The sequence below is a fragment of the Ornithorhynchus anatinus genome, chromosome 2, assembly GCF_004115215.2.
Source record: "Ornithorhynchus anatinus isolate Pmale09 chromosome 2, mOrnAna1.pri.v4, whole genome shotgun sequence".
In the NCBI taxonomy this organism is placed as follows: domain Eukaryota; kingdom Metazoa; phylum Chordata; class Mammalia; order Monotremata; family Ornithorhynchidae; genus Ornithorhynchus; species Ornithorhynchus anatinus.
The window spans coordinates 55,864,238-55,883,394 of record NC_041729.1 but is presented as its reverse complement, the minus strand read 5'-3'; the positions used below and the strand labels follow the sequence as shown (position 1 = coordinate 55,883,394).

At 44.2% G+C, this 19,157-nt stretch overlaps 1 protein-coding gene across 7 annotated transcripts in view; it reads left to right on the top strand.

Moving 5' to 3' along the window:
• The window catches only part of TXNDC11 (thioredoxin domain containing 11), a 66,803-nt gene that overhangs the window by 24,999 nt on the left and 22,647 nt on the right, over positions 1-19,157 (top strand). For 5 of the 7 annotated variants that reach the window (XM_029057805.1, XM_029057804.1, XM_029057808.2 and 2 more), the window contains one exon: positions 10,432-10,525. The exons of 1 other annotated variant lie outside the window; for it this stretch is intronic. In XM_029057805.1, the coding sequence (XP_028913638.1) occupies positions 10,432-10,525 (94 nt within the window). Of the gene's footprint in view, positions 1-10,431; positions 10,526-12,141; positions 12,244-19,157 lie in introns of those variants that run through there. One more of the 7 variants, XM_029057813.2, reaches the window with a different exon arrangement.

The window sequence follows — 19,157 nt, the reverse complement described above, 5'->3', positions numbered from 1 at the left end:
TTGGTTTCTCTTTCTCTCTAGGCTCTTTTTATTTCTTTTCTCTTTTTTTGAGATGTGTAAAGTATCAAGGAAGAATATTTTTAGCCTGTGTTCTTCCTTTTTTTACTAGGCTTCGCAAGAATAAAATGAAGTCGCGACAGTTCCCTTGGCTTTCTTGTGCCTTACTAGCTGGCAAATTTAATGTCTTCCACTGTTGGAAATTCCTCTTAGTTTAGTCTTCAGTAAAATGCTAATGCTAATATACGATCAGTATGACTGAGTGAGAGTGGTCAGGAAAACGCTTTAAACTCCAGTTCTGGTTTCACAGGGCTCTTCGGTAGTCAATCAGTGAATGGTGTTTGAGGAGGGCTCCCTGATTGTAGACCACTGTACTAAGCGCTTGGGAGTATACACTAGAAGCACGAGGCATGTCTCCTGCTCTCAGGGGGCTTACGTTTCGATTGGAAGGGGGCGGGGAGACAGACATGAATTATTTACAGATAGCGGGAGCAGGAAGAACTAGGAATGATACAGCACAAGATCAAGATGAAAGAGTATGTCGACTGTGCAGTGGAAGTACTTGAGGATGGGTGTAACTACATAAGGAATAAGAGTGGCTGTCAGGTTGATTTATCGTTGAATTAATCGATGAAGGGCTTCTGACCACGACTTCTTGATCTTGTTTCCCATACAATTGTTCTCTCCCAGCACAGAGACCACTATTTCACTTATCCCGGGCCATCGTGTCACACTTGGGACTCCCTACCCAACATCCTCTCCACAGATGCACAAACCCATGCCTTCCACAGCACCCTTTCCACCGAACTCTGCTCCCTCCCACCTGCCCTGGATCGCTTCCTCCGCGCCTCTGCTCGTGCCGTAGAATCCTGTCGGGGGAAACTGAGGCACCAGGCTACGCTCGGCCATGTCAGATTCATCCTTGCCTGCTATCACACTGCCCTCCTGTTTGCTCAGTTGGCATTACCCTCATTGACGCCCCTACCTATTGCTTCTGACAGTTTTTCTGAAGCTTAACTTCCCTCCCAGTATACCCACCTCCCCTCATCTTGTGCACCTGGTGAAGTCATCGGGCATTAGCTCCCCAAAGTCGCCCCTTTACCTCCCCATCTTCCTTCTTTCCCTACCGTCGCTCTCGTGTTTCTCGCTCTCATGTTTCCCAGCCAACTCTCAAGAAAAGATCTCCCATCTGCTTTTAAAAGCTGACTCCAGTATCCTTTCACCTTTTAAAAGCACTAGTGTCCACCCTTCCATCCCTGACTCCTATTCTCAGCCACTCACTCTTTGCCTTCAAACATGCTTTCCTCTCCTGTACAAAAAAACCCAAAAACGTTCTCTGGCTTCCACCTAATCTTCTGTTGCTCCATCTCCCTGTTCCCATTTCAGTCTGAACTCCTCGATCAGTTTGTGTACATTTGTCGCCTGTATTTCCTCACTTCCTTTTCCTTTCTTGAGCTTCGCACTGTTTCCCTTTCCTCATCATCCTCTTTTTCATGGCATTTAAGCGCACACTATGTGACGGGCACCGTACTATGCACTGGGTAAGAAACAAGCTAATCAAGTTGGACACAGTCCGTATCCCACATGAGTCTCACGGTCTTAATCCCCATTTTACAAATGAGGTAACTGAGGCACAGAGAAGTGAAGTGACTTTCCTGGGGTCACACAGCAGATAAATGGCAGAGCTGGGATTAGAACCCGGATTCTTCTGACTCCCAGGCGCATATTCTATCCATTTGACCACGAGACAACTCCTCTCCCAGGTTGCTAGTTAGGTTCTCCTGGTCAGATATGATGGACTCTGCCCTAATAATAACCTCGGGCCGTCGAGCACTTACCGCGTGCCAAGCACTGTACTAAGCGCTGGGGTAGATACAGAGATAATCAGGTCCCACATGGGGCTCACAGTCTAAGTAGGAGGGAGTATAGACATAGACTCTCCGTTCTGCGGATGAGGGATCTGAGGCAGAGAGGAGCGAAGCGTCTTACTTGAGGTCCCACAGCCGGTACAACGTGGAGCAGGGATTGGGAGCCAGGCCCTCTGACTCCCAGGCGCGTGCTCTCTCCGCTAGGCCACGTTAACTGCGGGTGTCCCCCAAGCTTCAGTTCTGGGTCTCCTATTCTCCATCTACACCCCACCCCCTTGGAAAACTCATTCGCTCCCACGGCTTCAACTACCGCTGCTGGGGATGATACCCAGATCTATATCTCCGGCCCTGATAATAATAATAATAATAATAATAATAATGTTGGTATTTGTTAAGCGCTTACTGTGTGCGGAGCACCGTTGTATGCACTGGGGTAGATACAGGGTAATCAGGTTGTCCCACATGAGGCTCACAGTCTTCATCCCCGTTTTACAATGAGGTAACTGAAGCACAGAGAAGTGAAGTGACTTGCCCAAAGTCACACAGCTGAAAAGTGGCCGAACGGGGATTCGAACCCGTGACCTCCGACTCCCAAGCCCGTGCTCTTTCCACTGAGCCACGCTGCTTCTGATCTCTCTCCCCCTCTCTGCAATCTCGTATTTCCTCCTTCAAGACATCTCTGTTTAGATGTCCCCCCCGTCACCTCAAACTTAATATGACCGAAACAGAACTTCTTATCTTCCCACCTCTTCTGATCCCACTTTGTATCTTCCTGTCCTGCCCCTGAGTTTCCCATCACTGTAGATGGCTCCACCTCCTTCCTGTCTCACAACCCCGTGACCTTGGTGTTATCCTGACTCCTCTCTCTCTTTCAATCCACATATTAGATCCATCACTAAATCCCGTTAGTTTGACCTTCACATCAGTAAAATCCGCCCTTTCCTCTCCATCCAGACTGCTGCCACGCTAATCCGATCACTTATCCTCTCCTGTCTTGATTGCTGTATCAGCCTCCTTGCTGCCCTCCCTGCTGCCTCCTGTCTCTCCTCACTCCAGTCCATACTTCACTCAGCTGCCCTGATCGTTTTTCTACAAAAGCATTCAGGCCACGTTTCCCCACTCCTCAAGAACCTCCAGTGGTTTCCCATCCACCTCCACATCAAACAGAAACACCTCACCATTGGCTTTAAAACACTCGATCAACTTGCCCCCCTCCTACCTCACCTCACTACTCTCTCTACTGCAACCCAGCCCACACACTCCTCTGATGCTAACCTTCTCACCTTATCTTGATTTTGTCTATCTTGTCACTGACCTCCTGGCCGCGTCCTGCCTCTGGCCTGGCTTGCCCTTCCAGCTTATATCTGACAGACAGTGACTCTCCCCCGCCTTCAAAGCCTTACTGAAGGCACATCTCCTCCCAGAGGCCCTCCCTGACTAAGCTCTCCTCTCTTCCATTCCCTTCTGCATCGCCCTGACTTGCTCCCTTTATTCACCTCCCCCCGTCTCAGTCCCCAGCACTTACGTATATATCTGTCATTTATTTATATTAATGCCCGTCTCCCCTTTGAGACTGTAAGCTTGTCGTGGGCGGGGAATGTGTCTGTTTATTATTGCATTGTACTCTCTTTAGTGCTTAGTACAGTGCTCTGCACACATTAAGCGCTCAGTAAATACACTCGTAGGACTGCTTCCCAACCCTGCTTTCTGTCTGCTCTGTCTTAATCCCCTTTGCTCTCTCAGCTGCCTCTGGCACCGTGGCCCACTCCCTTCTCCTGGAAACACTCTCCAACCTGGGTTTATAAACCCAGTCATCCCTGATGCTGCAGCTGAACCAGCACCCACTTCTTTCATAGAATTGCCACATGGATGTTCTCTGGGTTCCGGGCACCCCTAGCGACGCAATCAATGTAGACTAGGTTTTTGAATAGTACAGTGGCTCGACTGAAGATCCTGACCTCTCCGATAGTCTGTGTGGGCCTTAAAGGGGAACGCTTTCTGTCTTGAAAATGTTTCTGGGAGGACACAACTGGTTTCTAGTTCAGAGATCCTGCCGGGGTCCGTGGAATCTGCCCTAGCTTCACTGAGGGGTGGCCTGGAAACCAAAAATTGCCCCAGGTCGGGCCAGAACTCCCACTGTCAAATGGCGTTACCCTTCCGAGGCTCGGTGCACACCTAGAGATGGGCCTCGGAAGCGGGTGGTGCCAGCGAGAGGGCAGAAGTGCAAAAAGGCAGATGCCAGGCTGGCCAGACCATTGCCGGCTAGCAGCCTGGTTTCTAGGGTAGATGGGACGTGCCCGGGATGATGCTTAAGATGCCCGCGTTGGGCGTGCCGAATTCTCTCTTAGCTGCGTAAAACTGTCCAGAAAAGCCTCGGCGGATTTATGCCCCGCTTCCTCTCTCCTAATCAAGGGATAAATGGGCCTCAAAAACCACTTTCTGAAAGACTAATTACAAAGCGACCTCCATCTCAAATTCGGTTTGCCCCTCAGGGTCACAGCAAAGTTGTACGATGAATAACACGTTGTTTCAGAGTTGTTCCAACAGTCTTTTATCCGTTGCGGTCCGGTGGTTGGTCACAATAGCGAATAGGATTGCTCTAGCTTTGACTTGGCACCTGCTGCTGCTTTATTTAGCCACTTCGTGGTTGCTGTTGATCATCTTTTATATTTAGCCTAAATGTTGTTGTTTGTTCAATTTTCCCTTAAAACAAATAATTCTGAACCCTTTTTTGCAAATGTCAGTACTGCCCAACTAAACTAGTTGACGGGGGAAATGATATGAACCAGTGGCATCTTTCATAAAATAAACCTGAAAAATGCTTTACTCTCCATTTCCTTTTTTTTTTTAAATCATCCTATATCGATTCAGGTGAATACATTCAGTTCAATCATTTATTGATCACTTACTGTGCAGAGCACTGTACTAAGCGCTTGGGAGAGTACAGTACAATGATAAACAGACTTATTCCCTGCCCACCACAAGCTCACAGTCTGTCAGGGGGAGACAGATATCAGTACAAATAAATAAATTTCAGATATATACATAAGTGTAAAGGAGGTAGGAGGGGTCAAGGTGGTGGAGTGCTTTAAAGCCAATGATGAGGAGTTTTTGTTTGTTGCAGAGGTGGATGGGTCACCACTGGAGTTTTTTGAGGAACGGGGTGAAGTGTCCTGAACGTTTTTGTAGTAAAACGATCTGGGCAGCAGGGTGATGTGTGGACTAGCTAAAGCATAATTTGGGTTTCTGTAAAATGGAGACTGATGCCTGAACTATCTGGACCAGTGGCTCGAGTGACTGGAAAATATTTTAGTTGAAGATAGGGCTTAATGTAAATATGTACACGTGGGAGAAATTGCTAGCCCAGACCGGTTCTACACACTTAATTATGGAATCCTGTCATGAGCCATCCCTGTCACCATGCTTCATTTTTGGTACTGCAGAAGCGTGCCACAGAATAAATATTTTATAAGTAGTACACCATTCATAGGTTTCTAGGTACTTGATAAATACTAATCGCCTCGCCTGCTCCAAGCAAAAGTAAGAGCAGATTATCTAAATTTCAGTTGCCACAACTGACTCATTAGCTGGGCAATTTATTTTGTTGCAGTTTAGCAAAGAACGGAAACCATTAAATGAAGCTGATGTAAATAAGAAACGTTTCCTCTGAAATGGTGTTCTTACGTCTGCCTTCTGATTGAGCAAAGCACATCGGATTCTACTTTGGCTACTGCATCGGCCTCTTCACTGACCTCCCTGCATCCTGTCTCTCCCCTCTTCAGTCCATCTCCGCATCTAGGCAACTCCCTACCGTGGCCTTGAAATCACTCTTCCCGTCCTGCCTTACCATCCTGATCCCCTTCTCCAGCCCAGCCTGTACACTTCGCTCCTCTGACATCAGCCTTCTCACGCTACCTCAATCTCATCTGTCTCGCTGCTGACCTTTTGTCCACGTCCTCCCTTTGGCATCTTAGATTTCATCATCTTAGAATTCTACCCAAGGTGTATCTGTAAAACAATCCACCATTTCTGAATGTTGCATAATTGAAAGTTTGTGTTACTGATTTGGCCCTGTACCCTTTTTTCATTTAAAATTACTAGAGAGGGAAATTGGCACCAGTGCCAGCTACTGTAAACTAAAACAATTTAATTTGAGGAAGAATGTGACTCCAATGGGGCAGAAATGTATGACTTACGGGACGGTTATGGGAAGATATTCTGTATGGCTTGGCAGTGTGTTATGAATGGTATTGAGGCTGTTCTGAGAGGTGGGTACAGAGACCTCTTTTCTTTCTTTATAGATATTATTTTGGAATGCCGTACTGCATACAAGAAGCAGTGTGGTCTAGTGGATAGAGCACAAACCTGGGAGTCAGAAGGACCTGGGTTCTAATCTCGTCTCTGCCACTTGTCTGCTGGGTGACGGCGGGCATGTGACCTAACTTCTCTGTGCCTCAGTTACCTCATCTATAAAATGGGGATTAAGACCGTGAGCTCCCTGTGGGACAGAGACTGTGTCCGACCCAATTTGCTTATTATATCCACCCCAGGGCTTAGTTCGGGGCCCGGCGCATAGTAAGCGCTTAACAAGTGCTATCGTTATCCTTATTATTAGTAATAGTAAGTAGTAATAAGGCTTATTGCAGTTCTGAAAGTCAGGGCTGGAAAACGTGAGGTAGAATTTGCAAAGAAAGGGTATTCTTTTTTTATCATATCTACCAACTCTGTTATACTCTCCCAAGGGCTTAGGGCCGTGTTCTGCCCCCAGCACTCAGATACAATTGATAGCTCTCTCCTCATTATTCCCAGAGTCCATATGCTTGACCGCTGCCGCTCAGGGATGCTGGTGGTCCTGTTGAGTTTCTTAGTCTGTCGCCTGTGTGTTTGATCTCTGGGGATTGCCCTGAGGTAGCTGAAATGTTTCATATCTATCAAGAGGTTCAGGGGACAAGGCTCCTCGGGTCTGCTCGGGGTTGAAACAAATGCCGGAAGGCTTCCTGGGTTTTCCTCCCCGTCACATACGACTTTCGTCGTTCTGTTCTTTTGCCCCGGTGAAGAAAATGGCGTCAACTTTCATCCAAGTGAGCCGTAGTAGAGGGTCACAGAGCGGAGAAGGAGTCGCCAAAGATGATTTTCTGTTGCCACAAGAGGGTGCACGAACAGTTTTCCAAAATGTTCCCTTCACTGGAAAGCATTACGTGTTAAGCACATCTCTCTTCCGCCCTATAAATACTGCTGACTCTTTGCTGTTTGGGCAGACTTAAATTCCCCAGTTAAAAAAAAAAAAAGCTGTATCTGTGGAAAAAAATAACGGATCTCTATTAGTCAGAGAAAGATATTCACTTGGTGTGTTCACCTTGCTAAAATGTAGTCTTCTTGGTACTGTCGGGGATAAACTCTCCTCCTCAAACCATACTCCAAACTTGGGAAAATTGAGCATCAGGATATTTGGTTCTGCTTGGTGCACATATGAGGTCCTCTGCCTTCCGTGTGTTTGCTTTCCATATCCCCATTTCCTCCGGGGGGAAAGAAAGAAAGCACTACCATACCGAATTTCTATTTTGCCAATCAGCTGTAGTTTATCCCTCCTCGAGAAAATTTAGCCAGGTAAGGCAGGTTTAATCCTGAGTTGTAAGATATTTCCTCTATAACCTTATTATAATCTCCCTTTACCCTCTGTCCTTTTCTAAACCTTGCAAGAAATAGAGAACCATCATATTGGGATTACCATCTCTATTTCCTAAATCTCCATTTCATTCATAGTTACTGAGCACTTGTTCTGTGCAGAGCACTGTGTTAGGCGCTCTGGAGAGTATTAAAAAAGTAAGGCATAGTCCCTGCCGTGAAGAATCTCTTAGAGTGTGTTAACTACGCGGGTTTTCAGTAAACGCATCATTCTAAGCTATTGACAAACCCTGGAGAAGAGTCTCAGGGAGTCTGTCTTTCTCCTGCCTGTGTGTCTGTTCAGTGATTCAATACCTGTTCTCCCACCTACATAGATTGTGAGCTCTGTGTGGGACAGGGACTGTGTCTGACCTGATCATCGTGTATCTTTGGTGCTTAACAAGTTCCACTAATTTATTATTATTATTATGGGAGGATGAAGTACTGGGGTGGTGAAAGTACAGACTTGCAAGTATGCTGGAAGCAGAAATCTAGTGTTGAAGTGAGGCTCTGATTTGGTTGTGTTGGTAAACAGAAAGCCAACTTGTCGCATTGCACTCTCCCAAGGGCTTAGTACAGTGCCCGGCGCACAGTAAATGCTCAATAAATATGATTGATTTTGTTTTGAAGTTCATAATTTTGAATAAATTTCAAAGCAAGTACTGTAGTACTTTAGTACTATATTGTTCCACGCTGTACCAAAGTATCTAAATGATTTTCACATTCTGGGCAATTTTTTATTTGCCAACTTGTCAACTTTCAAAGACGATTAAATATCCGACAGAGACTCTCCCCCTCCTTCAAAGACTTATTGAAGGCACATCTCCTCCAAGAGGTCTTCCCTGACTAAGCCTTCCTTCCCTCTTCTCCCACTCCCTCCCGCATCCCCCGACTTGCTTCCTTTACTCTTCCCCCGTCCCGGCCCCACAGCACTTACGTAGAGAGCTGTAATTTTATTTATTTATAATTAATGTCTGTCTCCCCCTCTAGACTGTAAGCTTGTGGGCAGAAGAATGTGTCTGTTATACTGTACTCTCCCAAGTGCTTAGTACTGTGGTCTGCACACAGTAAGCACCCAATAAATATGATTGATCAACTAACTGAAGGCCCTGGCCTCCCTAGTGAAGGCTGCGGAGAACTGCTTGCTACCAGATTGGGTCAGGGTTGTGTGGGATGGGCAGAAAGACTTTTTAAAGCCTCTCTTCAACCTTGCCCTGCTTTGCTGTGTGGTAACTACCGCCCGCTGCCCATCTCCCAGGAGGTATCGGGCTCCTTAGGGCTTGGGCCCCGGGGGAGTTGGCCCTGACCAGGTTTGTGTGAGTGAGGAGTTATGAAAGTAGAGAAATTCCAGAGAGAGAATTTTAGCTGCACGTGTGTGCCCTGAAAACAGAACCAAGATGGGATTGGAGAAAGCGAGTTTCCAAGATGACGAGAGAAGGGAGCCCTTTGAAGAAGAGTCCTGCAGGGCCCGGAAATCTAAGGTTCGGCCGAGTACCAGACTGAACTATCTGGAAGAAATTAGAGATTTAGCCCCTCTGCGGTAGTAGCCTGCAAGAAACAAGTGCACATGCTTGCTGTTGCTGTTTCTCTCGCTGTTTTTCAGTCCTCGGATTTTGCAGGCAGAAAAGAGGCCCCAGGCCACACTGAACCACTCCGAGGATCATACCGATGGTTTAGCAACTGAATGCGGACACTATGCAGTCTTCTGATGTTGAGGGGTCAGAGTCGTTCTGTTCTTTCACTCCAGATGAGAGGGCGTGGATCGCTCAGTACAAACTATCATCATAAAAATACCAATCCCCGACTCTGCCACTTATCTGTTGTGTGACCTTAGGCGAGTCACTCGACTGCTCTGAGCCTCAGTTACCTCAGCTGTAAAAGGGGATTCAATATTTGATCTCCCTCTTCCTTAGACTGTGATCCCCCTGTGGGACAGAGACTGTGTCTAACCTGATTAACTTGGATCTACCCCAGCGCTTAGAATAGTGCTTGACACATAGTAAGCGCTTAACAAATACCGTAATAAAAAAGCTACCCGAGCCCACGTCCTCCCGGCTGTAGGACATCCATCCCTTTCCTCTCTTAATAAGTTGGTGTCTGGGCAGTACTCACGTGAAGCGCTTAATACTGTGCTCTGCAACACAGTAAGCGCTCAATAAATACGATTGAATGACTGAGCGAACAAGTGTTCTATAAAGAGGTATATTCCTGTAGGCTTCCAGACAAAGTGTGCACGGGGGTCTCTCCCAGTGATGCTCACAGTCACGTATGCGGGCTCACGATTGGCACTATCATCTTCAGACTGAGGACCAAGTTCTTGTAGCTTTCCCGAGCTCGCTTGAAAATTTCTTCCTTTTTGTATTTTTTTTTCTAGGAGGATGCTACTGTGACCAGTGGGCTGGATCTCTAGCATCTTGTCCAGCTAAATACGCGTTTAAAATGCTTAAAATTGTAATGCCAAAATACCTAGCCCCCGCCTCTCGCTCATTGAATAAAAGTAACGTATTAGCCATTTATGGCAGCTGTAAGTCTTTACAGTCTAAATTCCTCAACCCAGAGCCAAACCAAGATGTCATTTGTGCTCTTGAAGGGACAGCGGGAATGTGGGAAATATCTCCCGTCCTTTAATGGGAAAATTACTTGCCGGTGGATCGTTTTGTAATACACCCTGCTAACAAGGGAAATACACAGGGTGCAGATTTTTCTTCATCATCAGCAGCTTAACTGATTGCTTTCACGCTGCCTTTCGGTTTGTTTGTTTTTTTTTCTCTCCAGAACTAGGTACTCTGTAAAGTTTTTATCGGTCTACATTTTTCTCCATTTTGAAACTTATTTTCCCCAGATTGTATTTTTTGAAGTGGCTAGGCATCCGGTTAGCTAATTCTAACTCTTATTCTTACAGCCTGGAGTTCTAGGATATTTTGAATTCAGTGGGTCACCTCAGCCTCCTGGTTATTTGACATTCTTCACCTCTGCATTGCATTCATTAAAAAAAGGTAAAAGTTTCATCTTAGAAATTAAGACACTTGGGGCAACATTTTAGATACTTTTGTGTGTTCTCTGGTGGGGTGTTGTTAAGTCGTCTTCTCAAGGGCAGATTCCTTTTCTTCAAGATTGGAATTAACTGGCTATTATTTTTCTGTAGTAAATTACTTTGTGATTCACTGCTTTCAGCTGTGAACAGAATGCACGGTGCCAGCTGAATAGGACAATTTCAATTACTGACACGGAATTACAAGTTTTAAGCATGGAGGATCTCCTTGTGCTCCAAATACTATTTAAGCCCTTTCTTCATATTCAAAATGAATCATACACAAATGACTAATAAATCGTATGGGGAAGTAAGATTTGAAGCTGTTCCCACTTCCATCTCAAATGAAGGAAGAACAGGGGCTCATCTTTATGTAATAGCCATGACCTATCCAAAGAGACGTAATTGAATTCAGAACTTTGTAAAATGATTTTTGAACCCTTTATCTGAATAAGCTGAAAAAGCCAATAACAATGCCGGTATTTTTAGCAAAAGGCCATGTCCACATTTTTGAACTTTTTTGGAACAGAACATTTTTGAATATGTTCTGTTGGCTGTAACAAATCATAGCCCCAAAGATTGTTTGTTGCTGCAGCTTGTCAAAAATGAGAGAAAAAACCTATTTAAAATTAGATAGGTTTTTAGGAGGTTGTAATTAAGCTTAATTGTGCCCCTATTGTAGAAAAAATCATAGTCTAGTACAATTTTGCCAATTTTCAGCCAAAGAAATTCTAATGACAAATGAGTTGCCTGCAAAACTAAAATTAAGCATCTTTTCAGTTTGCTAATCATTAGTCTTGGCAATGTGGAATGTAAAAGTTTTATTGATTAAATACCAACTTGACTATGCTTTATTACCTTTCCATAGTTATTGCTTGATTTTTCTGTCTGTGATGCTACTTGTGCATTTGAAACAGCGTTTCTGTTGGTTGAAACGTTTCTTAGTGTTTGCAAGAAAGTGGAAAAGAGGCCCCGATCCCCACTAAACCACATTGAGTAGCATCAGCGCTTAGAGCAGTGCTTGGCACATAGTAAGCGCTTAGCAAATACCATCATTATTATACTGAACTGAGAAGCAGCGTAGTCTAGTGGAAAGAGCGTGGGCCTGGGACTGAGAGGACCTGAATTCTAATCCTGACTAGTTTCCTGCTGTGGGACCTTGGCGAAGTCACTTTATTTCTGCGTGCCAGAATGTCCTTGTCTGTAAAATAGGGGTTCGGTGCCCATTCTCTCTCCAACTTAGACTGTGAGTCCCACACGGGGCAGGAAGTGTGTCCAAACTGATTAACCTGTATCTATCCCAGCACTTAGAACAGTGCTTGACCCAGAGGAAGTGCTTAATAAGTATCATTAATAGTAATTGTATGATGGCAGAGAAATCGCCCAAATTCAAAAGTATTTTCCTCCTCCTTCCCACCCTCCCCTCATTCTGAGTTAATGCAGTATTTTGCCAAACTAATTTCCAATGAAAAGGGCAGATGTTATACTGTTGTTTCGCCATGGCCTTGATGTTACTTATATTTTCCCGAAAATCAACTTTGCCTGGCACAAAATCTTTTTTTCTTCCCCTTCCAGAAGTCATTACGATATTTGTTAAAGGCAGATGCTAAATGAGAGATTCATGACCCCAGTCTTTTTAGCTGTCCGTTCCCAGAAGTTTCCATTTCATGCACAAATTCAAAGGTAGGAGACAATTTCGATAGACATTCACTTTTTCATGTAGATAGGAATCTGCTCCCCACAGAACCAGACCCACCCTCTTTTAATTACATTTTTAAAAGCTTCTTAGAAAAAAACTCCATCACTTTGTGTGGAAACATTTTCAGTATTTACTGGAGAATACTTAAGCAATTCAAATTTTTTGTTTGGGGGAGCTGCTGGGTATCCAGTTATTGCTACCCGTTTATCTTTACCACTTCATCACTTCTTTGCCACTTGCCTCCTGTTTTAAGAATATGTTTTAGTTTTCGAAAGTCCTAGAATAATCTCTCACACCAGCAGTCTCGTTTCGTGTAGCATATGCATTTTAGTGATGCATTTCTTAAACACATAAGCCTTGTGCACATATACACTTCCTTCTGGAATGCCAAATCTGTTTGCTATTAGAATTTTTCACTTTGCCTTCTAACTTTAAAGACTGTATAGATCTCTGCTTTCTGAATTGAGAAATATTGGCGTAATGCTCAACACTAAGTTCTTGCTTTTATGTTAGGATTTGGAACATTTTTGTGGTGGTTTTGATTGGGGCAGAAAATGAGTCCCAGATGTCTGATAGCATCACATCTTTGTTTCATTGAGGGTTTCTCAAATAAGTTTGCAGTAGTTGAAAGTCCCGTTTCACCTTTTGGATAAAGCATCATCTGGGAATCAGACAATGTGAGTTCTGGTACCACCTGACTTAGAGATTTGGGCAGTCACCTAGACCTCCTTTTCCTCTCATTTTTCCACCTTCTAATACCTGCCTGAAAAGGACATTAAAAATATAAATCAGACCTGTGATATCCATGAAGGCCCTTGGATATCTGGGAAAGATGCAGTGTGAAATCAAGTTCAGTCCAACTAACAAAAGCTAGAAATTTCAGATGAACAAAGGTGGATATTGTCATTTACAGCCTACAGTGCATTTGAAGTACTTGGTTTTTTTTCCCCCAAAGTAATTTTTCCCATTAGGAGCTAAACAATTGTGCCTAACACCAAAACTATTTTGCATTTCAGTTACATACAATTTTTTTGTATGTTTTTTCAAAGTGTTTTGGAAGTGAGTAGCTCATTCATAGCATTCTCTTTTATTAAATAAGGTGTTAGCACACTCCAGCTCTTATATCTATTTCAAAAAACCAACCCTGGAATGCTCATATAAAATTCTACCGCATACCAGTCACCTTTCAGTAGTGTGGATTAATTGTTGTAAAATTTGATGCCCATGTTTATTTCCCTGTTTTTTAGGGGAACGGATGGTGGAGGAAGGCGGGGTGTGTGTGTGTGTGTGTGTGTGTGTGTTTTTAAGGAAAAATAAAACCTCAACTAAAGACGAAAATACGTTGGAATTTATTGTGGGTTGCCAGCTAGTCCTCTGAGGAATGTTTGAGAGAAAATGTCAAATTAACAGCGTGATAAGAAGTTTAAATATTTGTATAACTCTGCTCTGAACTCATGTTTCAGTTAAGTTGCCATTAACACTATTGTTTTATGAAGTGGCATATTTTAGCAGTGATGTGTTTACTTGGGAACTAATGAGACTTATTTCTTCAAATCCAAAAAGTGTGGAATGAAGCTGAAGCATCAAGCACAAAGCTCATGAGTTGGATTGTGACTGAGCTTGCAAACAAACCTCTTTGTTTTAAGGGTGCATATGATTTTAATTTATGGTAAAAAAAAAAGCTATCTTAAGCATAAGCCTGACACGCAAATTGGGAAATCCATACTGGTATGTAAAAGAACAGAGGAGGAAAACATTTTTAAAAGTAATATGGCTCAAAGTTCAGTCTTACTAGACTGTCAAAACAGAGAGCTAGAAGGTAGCAGGTAAGATATCCTTTTCTACTAGGATGGGCGAGGTAGAATATTTTATTCTTTCCCTTTTGTCCCATCTCTCTATTCTTATGCTACACACAATAATTATTCCCCTGTTGTAGCTGGTTTCCTACAACCCAGTCTGAGAAACAGCATGGCCCAGTGGTTAGAGCATGGGCCTGGGAGTCAGAAGGTCATGGGTTCTAATCCCGGGTCTGTCATTATCTCTGTGGCCTTGGACAAGTCACTTATCTTCGGTGCCTTAGTTACCTCATTTGTAAAATGGGGATTAAGACTGTGGGCCCAATTCGGAACAGGGACTGTATCCAACCCAATTTGCTTGTGTCCACCCCGGTGCCTAGAACAGTGCCTGGCATATAGTAAGTGCTTAGCAAATAATAATAATGATGATGATATTTGTTAAGCGCTTCCTCTGTGCCAAGTACTGGTCTAAGCGCTGGGGTAGATACAGGGTGAATCAGGTTGTCCCACGTGGGGCTCATGGTCTTAATCCCCATTTTACAGATGAAGGAACTGAGGCACAGAGAAGTTAAGTGACTTGGCAAGGTCACACAGCACCATTATTATTATTTTGACACTTGTTCCTCTAATGCCAACTTACTGTACCTCAAGCTTGTTTATCTCACTGCTGATCCCTATTAATCAATCAATCCCATTTATTGAGCACTTACTATGTGCAAAGCACTATACTAAGCACTTGGGAGAGTAGAATATGGCAAAATTTGAAAGCACATTCCCTGTCCACAGTGAGAAGCTGCATGACCTAGGGGATTGACCACAGACCTGGGTGTCAGAAGGAAGTGGTAGATCTAATCCCAGTTCCACCACTTGTCTGCTGTGTGACCTTGAGCAAGTCACTTAACTTCTGTGCCCATTACCTCATCTGCAAAAGGGCGGGTTAAGACTGTGAGCCCCCTGTGGGACATGGACTGTGTCCAACCCAGCTACCTTGTAGCTACCCCGGCATTTAGAACAGTGCCTGGCATATAGTCAGTGCTTTATAAGTACCCTTAAACAAAACAAGAAAACCCCATTTCCAGTCTAGAGTGGGTGACAGACATTAATATAAATAAATACAGTATGAATATGTATGTAAGTGCTGCGGGGCCGAAGGAGGCGTGAATAAACGGTGCAAGTCTAAATGCAAAGGCGATGCGTAAGGGAGTATATTCCCCCAAACACTCCATACAGATCTCTGCATGTAGTAAGTGCTCAGTAAACACGACTGATTGTGAGTGGGAGAAGAAGAGGAAAGGAGGGCATAGGCGGGGGAGGCCTCTTGGAGGAGATGTGTTCTTAATAAGATTTTGAAGGTGGGAAGAGTGATCGTCTGACAGATATGAAGAGGGAGGGCATTCTGGGCCAGAGGCAGGACGTGGGCAAGAGGTCGGCGGTGAGATAGATGAGATTGAGGAACAGCGGGTGGATTGGCATTAGATGAGGGAAGTATGTAGCCTGGATTGAAGCAAGAGAATACCAAGGTGAGGTAGGACGGGGGGAAGCTGATTGAGTGCTTTAAAGCCCGTGGTAAGGAGTTTCCGTTTGATGCGGAGGTGAATGGGCAACCCCTGGAGGATCTCGAGGAGTGGGGAAACGTAAACCCCTTGTCCGTGTTCTCCCCTGGACCACCATTCTCCCCATCAAAACCTTATTAAAATTACATCTCCTCCAAGAGGTCTTCCCAGAGTAAGCTCTCTTTTCCCCTACTCCCTCTCCCTTCTGCATTACCTAGGCTCTTTTTGAATCCCGTAAGCACCCCGATTTCAGACCTGCCACACTTCCGTACCTATCTCTCATTCATTTATATTGATATCTTTGTCCCCCTCTAGATTGTAGACTCCTTTGAGGGCAGGGGATGTCTCTCTGCCAACTCTGTATTTTATTCTCCCAAAAGCTTAGTACGGTGCTGTGTACACAGAAACGCTCAATAAATACCGTTGATAGGTTGAAATGGCACTCTATAAAGTAAAATTAAGTTCACGTTCAATTAAAAATAATAGTAATAGTAATCGTGGTATTTAAGTGCTTACCATGTGCCAAGTAAGCGCTGGTGTAGATAAAAGATAATCGGATCCCACATGGGGCTCACGGTCCAAGTAGGAGGGAGAACAGGTGTTGATTCCCCAGTTTGCAGGTGAAGGAACTGAGGCACAGAGCAGTGAAGTGACTTGCCCAAGGTTACATAGCAGCTAAATGGTGGGGCTGGGATTAGGTCGCAGGTCCTCTGACTCCCAGGCCCGAGCTCTTTCCATTAGGTCATCATTAATTACCCTGGAGACTTGAGACTTTTATTCCAAGAGCATTCTAAACCAGCAAGTAGCCATTCCATACATTATACTGTTGCTAAGGAAGAGCGTTGCCATTTTGCCTGTCCCATGCATGAACCCAATTGAATGGAGTATGAAAGTCTAAAAAGAGCGATGACTTAAGAATCAAACTTTACTGTAGAAAATGGGCCTTCTCCTCCTGAACTAAATGAATGTCTACAGAATCTCCTCTAAGAAATTTACCCTGACCCACCGTGTTGTTAGGAACCAGGATTTTTTAGGGTAGGTATTTTTCTTTTTCTTTTGGATTTATTAGAGTAGTTCTGGTTTTGATTTTCAATGAGCCTTAATGCTTCATTAAAAGCATTAGTGTCATTTTTTGCAGATTGAGGTCATTCGGGAGTTACAGAACGCCTATTGTTGAAAGTCCGGGAGCGCTGCCTAATGAAGAAAATGGTCTGAATTTTTAGATGAAAAATGTGGTTTCCTAGGACCGTTCTCTTTCACATAAGAAAAGAACTTCCTGTGTTTGACCAAAAACCATTTGTCCACATGGCACTTGGGAAATTTCAAACTCCTTGCCACTAATAAGCATTTAATGTGCTACAATTTCATGTTTGAAATGATATTTTAGAACTTGGTAGATTTTAGAAATCTGGTATTACATCTGAAAAATGTATTTTCCCTCATGGGTCGGGACTTAGACGCTTGGTTTTGTGAAAATCTCTCTATGTGAAAAACAGCTGAGAAGGAGTTAGAAGGGTAATAGTTTCTGTAAAAGCTGAGTATTGTCCCCTTTGAAAAGGTGCCCTTCCTTGTTCTTATAATTAAACGTTTTTTTGAAGAACCTTCTTCAACCTTTGAAAACATCTTTTGTTTCTCAGGAGACTAAATGGTGTATTTGAAAGTCAAATAGGATGTTTGAGAGGGTTTATGTAATTTAACACTATATAGTGCTGATGTAACACTTGTTTAATTCATTTTTGAGACCGTACATTTGTATAGAGGAAACAAACTAATCTTGAGAGAGGAACTTCAATCTAAATTGTTTTTTCCATGCTGAAGTTAATTTTTCAGGTATTTTTTTAAAATGAAGATGTTAGAGTTACATTCTCATTCAGAGACTCATGTAATACTACCAGTAATAACAATAATACTTGTTAAGCACTTACTGTGCGCCCAGTGTTATACTAAGTGCTGGGGCAGATACAAGAGAAGCAGGTTAAACACTGTCCCTATCCCACATAGGGCTCTCAGTCAAGAGGGAGGGAGAACAGGTATTTTATCCCCATTTTGCACATGAGGTAACTGAGGCACAGAGAAGCTGTGGCTTGCCCAAGGCTACCCAGCAGAAGAAAGGCAGAGTTGGGGTTCGAACCCAGGTACTCTCACCGGGTTCTGGCCGAACTCTTTCCTTTTCCCACCTTCATTTACGACTGTACTGAAGCAGCATGGCCTAGTGGATAGAGCACAGGCCTGGGAGTCAGAAAGAACTGGGTTTTCATTCTGGCTCTACCACTTGTCCCCTGTGTGACCTCAGGCAGATCCCCTAACTTGTCTGTGCCTCAGTTACCTCATCTGGAAAACGAGGGTTAAGACTGCAGGCCGCATGTGGGACGTGGACTGTGCCCATACTGATTAGCTTGTATCTACCTCAGCGTTTGGTACAGTGCCTGGCACGTAGTAAGTACTTAACAAATACCATAAAAAGAAAAAAAAAAAAGCTCATTCCAGACAGATTAGTATGTTCAGTTATTAAAGATATCCTGATAACCTGTCCCTAGTCGTCCTCTTCTTCAGTAGTAGCCCCAGCCACTGCTATCACAACCACAGCTGAACTGGCCCGTCTTGGTGTTCTCTTGGAATAATCTTGTATTTCTCATAAAATGGCCTTGAGCGTGACCGTTTCCATTAGGATAGTTTGCCAAGACCCTTACCTTTTCTTCCCTGTAATGGCAGCTACAGAGAATAACCACTCGCTCTTTTGCCTACCCCCCTCCCCACCCCTTTTTCATCCTGAAACACATCACCACTGCCTGTAGTAATCATGGTATCTGATAAGTGCTTACGACGTGCCAAGCGCTGTTCTAAGCACTGGGGTAGATACAAGGTCATGAAGTTGCCCCAAGTGGGACTCACGGCCTCAAACCCCATTTTACAGATGAGGGAACTGAGGCACAAAGAGGTTAAAGTGGCTCGCCCCAGGTCACACAGTAGATAAGTGGCAGAGCCCGGATTAGAGCCCACGACCTCTGACTCCCAAGCCCATGCTCTTTCCACTAAGCCACGCTGCTTCTCCAGACTGTAAGCTCATTGTGGGTTGGGAATATGTCTACCAACTCTCTTATCTTCTACTCTCCCAAGTGCTTCATATAGTGCTCTGTATATGGTAAGGGCTAAATAAGTACTACTGATTGATTAACTGCCAACCCATCAGAAGTTACCCAGACTCATCTACCTGGATGGAAATGAGGGCAAAGTAAAATTTCAAAAAAAGCTGTCCCAATAAATTTTTGAGCCTCTCTTCCATTCCTGGGCATCTTTCAGTCTTTCCCGTTACTGTCAATGTGCTGAAAAGCAGCCTAGTTTAGAGCACAGGATGGGAAGTCAAGAGACCTGGCCTGAAGTCCCGGCTGTGTCACTTGCCTCCTGGTGACCTTGGGCCAGTCACTTAGGAAACCGAGGTCCAGAGAAGTTATCTGTAATATGAGGGTTCATTATCTGTTCACCCTCCTATTTGGACTGTGAGCTTCATGTGGGACAGGGACTGTGTCCAACCTGATTGTCTTGTAGCTA